The 6,000-nt window shown below is 44.0% G+C and overlaps 1 protein-coding gene across 1 annotated transcript in view; it reads right to left on the reverse strand.

Annotated features, from left to right (window-relative positions):
- The window catches only part of LOC138304273 (serine protease 53-like), a 194,662-nt gene extending 189,336 nt beyond the window's left edge, over positions 1–5,326 (reverse strand). Inside the window, exon 1 of the mRNA XM_069244197.1 lies at positions 5,226–5,326. Coding sequence (XP_069100298.1) covers positions 5,226–5,319 — 94 coding nt within the window. The 5' untranslated portion in view covers positions 5,320–5,326. The remainder of the gene's footprint in view (positions 1–5,225) is intronic.
- Between the last annotated feature and the right edge of the window lie 674 nt (positions 5,327–6,000).

A 6,000-nucleotide genomic window follows, 5' to 3' on the forward strand; every position in this document is an offset into this window, starting at 1 on the left:
GTTGAGTGTTATCAGCATAAATATATACATTGAGACCTATGGAGTGCACAATTGCTGCCAGTGGTCACAAATAGGGAGACATGGCAGATCCCTGTGGAAGACCAGAAACTGGACGGAGGTGAATATTGTCCTGAAGACACTTGGGTTCTCCCACCTAGGAAGGAAGTGAAACAGTCAAGGACTTTGTTTTTTATACAAAGAGCAGTTGACTGGTAAGTGTTTCATGATAAATGGTATCAAACGCCACTGACAGATCGAGTACTGTTGGGGCATTTGCATTACTGTTGTCAACCACCAGGCACAAGGTGTCCTCTACTGCCAGCACAGCTTAGTCAGTACTTCCCTATGCCTGACATTCGTCCAGCAGTTCTTTGGTTTCTAGAAATGAGCACAGTTGTTCGGTTACAGCTGCTTTGAGGATTTTGGCAACCGCTGCCAGAAGGATATCTGGATGATAGCTGGCTGGTGAAGCAGCCTTAAGCACTGGCTAAATAGAAAAGTAACAGGATCACCAGATCTGCTTTGAAGACAGTAGGCATGGCACTGGTGGCAAGAAAGGCATCAAAGGATTAAAGGAGAGCCGAGGTGAGACAATCCTATGACCTAGGGAGACATTTGACCAGAGTGTCTCTAAGCACGTTCAGGATGCTCTATCATGTTTTTCATGACCTTCAAATCATCGTAACAGGGCGCATATAGCAGGTTGGTTTTAATAAATTCGTAACCTTACATGAGATCAGATTATTTACAGCCTTCGTTAAAATTCCACAATATGGTTGCATTTAATAATGCGATCCGGGCCAATAAACATATTATGAAGGGGAAAATAGAAGCTTTTACCCTGTTGAGCCAGGGAAGATTTTTCCAGTCTCGAACGGAAATTTCTTTATAAGAATTAAATCACACCAAATTATTTGTACTCTAGATTCAGAAACACCTGAAAACGCAATTATTCGTCATCCTCCCTACTTCAAGTCTGCGCAATTCATACATGTAAATTTAGGCAATGTTCTTACTGTGTGAATTTTAAAATCGGATTATTTTGTCCAATATTCTGTAGGTTTCTTGACTGGCAGATTTGCCTTTGACAATGTAAGCCTAGCCTTATACAAGGAAAACAGCAGGCAAAGTCATGTTGGTTAAAACTTCAGTGTGATATTGTTTTGGTGAGTGGAAAATGTTGTGTTATTATTTCCCTACCGTCTTACACACACTGTGCCAACACACTTTCCACTAATATTTCCCTTCCACTGTGCAGAGATTGAGGAAATCACTGGATATCTGGCATGCGTCCTGTATATATAGTTCATGTAAGCATATTGGGGCCCAACATATCCTGCTCCATCAATATTCGATAAGTAAATCATGTCAGATCATTCCAAATTCTGGATTTTCTCCTTTTAATCCATATTTTCTCAAACTCTAGGGCGCACCCCCTGCTCTTGCAGACCACTCAATAAGTCAACATACTACAATATACATTTCTGCGCCATGCATCAACTGTCTGGACAGACTCTGTGTACTTCACCTTTTTGCCACATCCTTTCCCACCACATTTACTTCTATGACATAAGACACTCTTTCATACTTTAAGGGTGCGGATTCACTTATATGCCCCATAGCGCAATGCTAGAGTAACAATCTAGAGAACTACCCCATACTGCAGCCGACTGCTGTGGAACCATCTTCTGAAATGGTCCTATTAGAGGGCACTGCTAAATTACCTGAAAGAAGTTTCAAAGGGGGCACTCATGAGCATTCATTAGTTCTTTGGTAGAGCATGTCTGAGTTGCAGGTATCAAAACGTTTGTGTATCTGCCAGTCCATAATCATCAAGGCTCTCAAACGTTTTCATCTCATTTGGCCTCTGTAAGGTCCCCGGTTTTGAGACTCAAATTGTATCGCATTTCTTAAACCCAATCATACCAGTAACCTCATGTAAAACCACGTTGCCCTACAGGGAGGACTCATGTGAATGAAACCCTTTCCAGCTTACTGATGAGAGGCCAGTCTCCAAGCAGTCAGAAACGCCCATGTGGGGGTCAACAGATCCTTTGCTTTGTTCACGCCCTACAGACATTTCATGTACCCCTATCAGCCAAGCTGTGCATGTCTACATTAACAGTCTGTTCCCTTTGGAAGGGAGGGTGTAGGTAATACCAGCACAGTGGTTTCTGGGTCCAAGGTCTGCTAGGACAATGCTGCTATGGGTTAGGATTGGGGTGGGGACTTTGTGGTCCCACTTGTGAGCTACGTGTCACTGTGGCAGAGTGGGCCAGTGCAAACAATACATTAAGGCCATTGTAGGGAGTAGCCTTAGGGTGCTACCGCAAGTGGCATCAAAAGTTGACAGACTGCAACAAACAACCTCAAATGCCCTCTTTGCCTGGGGCTCTCAAAAACCTTGCACTGAGGCTCCCCGTCTTGTGTCAGGAAAGAGGTACTCAGGCGGGTGGCCAGCACATATGTGAGTGGTGTAGTAGGGAGGAAAGAGGTAAAGATGACAGTGGAAAAGTGCAAGGAGAGAACAAAGAGGTAACTGGAAGAGAAAGAGGGATGCAGAGGAGAGGGAAAGTGCTAGATGTAAGATGTGCAGGAAAAAGAGAAAGTAGCCATGGAGAAGGAAAGGGGCATGAGAAAGGATGGGGGATGCTTGAGGAATATGGGCGTATCAGACAATGCCGAAGAATAAAATAATAATTTAAAATCTTTTTTTGTTTTTTTTTAAACTATCATATATCCTGCACAAAACTGGTTGCGAGGGCACCACCAGTAAGTAACAGTAAAAAATACGGGCAGATTGTTAGAGAAAAAGGTGTACATTAAAGCGCCTACTTAGTTTTCAAGTGGTTACAGGTGGTGGATACCACGCTCACTTTAGGGGACCACGATTTATTTTTCATCAATAACCTTCGACCCAGAACAAGAGAGAGAAAGGCAGAAAAGAGGGAACGAGGAGGCTGAGGATGAGAGAGACAGGAAAACAGTGGCAAAGGAGGTAGGAGGGATGAAAAAGAACCTTCCAGAGTGAGATAAGAGACAGAAAGTGTAGGGTGGTAGAAGAATGAGCTCTAGGGTGTAATCAAGGATAACTAGTCTTTAGTTTCCAGCATTTGGCAGTGAGTGCCTAACACAAACTTTGGTTCCCTGCACTATTTTGTTCTTAAAAAATTAACAACTGTGTGTTACATAGATAGCTAGGGCAACATACAGGCAATACTATCACAAATAAAAATACCTAAACTCAAAGAATAGATTTTTCTTTCAGAAAGTCCACCATACTCCATTCTCACGAACACTTTAGGTGGCAGTTTCAGCTTGGAACGTACTAAGGATTTTTTTGTTTTTTTAAAGAGCTCGTAGCTCCAACACTTGAAACATATTTCCTAAGTGGTGTCTGTCTCAGCGTGCAGCATAGACATTGAGAATATATCAAGTGCGGTTCAATAGGATTATGAATATTTGTTTTAATTTTTGGAAACCCATTTCTCAACTGAAAGGGGCACACCTCAAATCAAAAAAGTAACTTGGTTTTCGGGTTATATTTTATTCCACCTCGGGTTTCCTCTAAGCGTGCTTTGGTAACTTTTGATCCGTTTCGCCTAGAAACCATTTTTTGGTAAAATCATGCAAATTATGCAGTTGATCGTGGATTACGTGACAAATACATATTTATGCAGAAAATGCTGCAAAATCAGAATCACATAATTTCACTGGCCACACAGTGGTGGCTGCCTTGTATTTACAATGAGGGCAGGAAGGGGGATACCATAAGAATAAAAAATGTAAAAAGCATTTACCTGACGACAATCTTCTCTCCTCTCCTGAACCTCCGACACGCGCTGATCACATGACCCAGCAAACTGCACAATGCCAATCCCAACGCTGGTTTCATGCTGGTAACCAGCATGTAACCAGCGTCAGGATTGGTAGGAGCGGCCTCTCTTGGTGCGCACCATAGCGCTGGAGGCCTGTGCTTTCTCTGCTGGGTTAGAGATGTCTAAAGTGCGCATATCAGGCGGGCTGTCGTAAGATGGCTGACGGAAGGGACATCTGCACTTTAAACAAGCGCACAGCTCCCTGCTGCCACTCGGCAGCAATTGATCTGGGCCGTCCTGACACTCGGTTAAGGACAGGGTGCTAAAAAATAAAATGGTAATAAACTAAATGTTAATAAACAAAGTTTATTACCATTTTATTTTTCCGTTTGAGGGTACATTTTTTTGGGTGGGACGACGCTGCTACTCCCATGTGGCCATACCTGGAGGCCATGAACACTACAGTCATCTGTCAGTGTAGATGGGCTGCTCAGTTTTGCTCCTCAGTTCACACAGAACTTTGAACATCAGGGCTATCGGTCCATGTGCACAGTTTGTACGGACAGGCTTCAGCAGCAGAGTTTCAACTTGCAGATAAGCCAATGGTTTTCAGAACCCAATAGGGTTACACAATCAGGGCTCCGGAGAGCTAGCCATCAAGCTACAGCTATAACTATCCATCAAGGTACATCTATCCTGTTATCACCAGAGAGATCTTGTGGTGAACTTGCACATGCTCGGACCCATGAAAACCAGAGCTATTTATTATTGTGTAGATATCTTTGAAGAGACACAGGCTGTAAGTCACACAGAGCCTAAGCTTACCAGTGCTATCTAGTCCTGTGGACAGTTTGCACATGCTGGAACCCATAAAAACAAGAGCTATTTTATCAGTATACAGAGAGGTCTGCAGAAACTGGGGTTGCCACCTGGCCGGTTTTATGCCGACACCTTCCGAACTGTAACGTCCCAACCGTAGAAAAATAAGCAAAATCACCTACAGCCGGTATGTATAGCCCTTATCTGTTCACAGCAACTATAAGTAGAAGGCACGTTTAAGCATGTTCTGCTTGACTAATACTTAAAGTAAACAAAGGCAGAAAAGTCAAGTTACCATTGAATACATATGATTTTGCTTACAATCCTATTTAGTTTCATGTCTGGGACTTTGTAACCTGTTAAAACGAAAGAATATGGCCGGTATTCTTCGTTTGGAAATATGGCAACCCTAGCAGAGACCCGGGACGTCCGCAAGTTACAGAGTCCATGCATAAAGCAGCCATCCAGCGTTGGCCAGCTTGCAGTGCACAGAGCACATGCTACAGATATTAGAGCCCTCAAGCAGGCGGCAGAAAAAGCAACAACGCAGTCCCCAGGCTGGCCGTAGTGCGCACGCGCGCGACTCACCGACGGCACAGAGGACCAGGAGTCTGGACAGGAGGCTCCACATCTTCCCGGAACCGACGCACACTAGCAGGGCCAAATCTGGAGCAGAAACCATTTATACAATCCACGGTGATGCCAGCGCCGCCCCGGGCAGAGAGCAAGCACACCGCTCCGAAACGTTCCACCTAAATAGCAACACACCCATCCTTTACCCAGGGCGAGGGCTCTCCACGCCCTCTGAGCAGCCCTGTAAACATCTACACCCTTCATCGGTGATGCCGAAAATGCCGCAAAATGGGTGCATTTTTAACAGGAATCGTCTTCTACCCCGAGGCAAAATAAGCTGCGAAAGAGGAGTGAGCAGACTGCTACAAAAAACGAGGAGCCGACCTGTAAATCACCAATGACCGTGAAAGGATGATACCCTAAAATGTACGCCCAAACTAACGCCCAAACACAGTTGCGGTTCCAGACGCACTTATCCTTTGAGGGTGCTTTCACTTCCAGATAGCTCTTCGGTCCTCAAACCAAACGTAAAAGAGATTAAACCATTCGTGCAAAAAATAAAAACCTTTTACAATTGACCTTCTTGCACGAGGTTTAAGATTAGATGTAAGTGAGTTGGTTTAGGGAGAGCAGCTTGTCAGGCACTGTGAGTAGTTCTCATGGGTACAGGTCGACATTTGAAAGTTTACAAATATATACAATATAGCGAAATCTGAAAAACAACAGAGAAGCATATATAACCATCTAGTCAAATCATCTGTGCTAGCAGCCTCATCATTAGTAAGATTGT

Source organism: Pleurodeles waltl, chromosome 7, assembly GCF_031143425.1.
Source record: "Pleurodeles waltl isolate 20211129_DDA chromosome 7, aPleWal1.hap1.20221129, whole genome shotgun sequence".
NCBI classification, from domain to species: Eukaryota; Metazoa; Chordata; class Amphibia; order Caudata; family Salamandridae; genus Pleurodeles; species Pleurodeles waltl.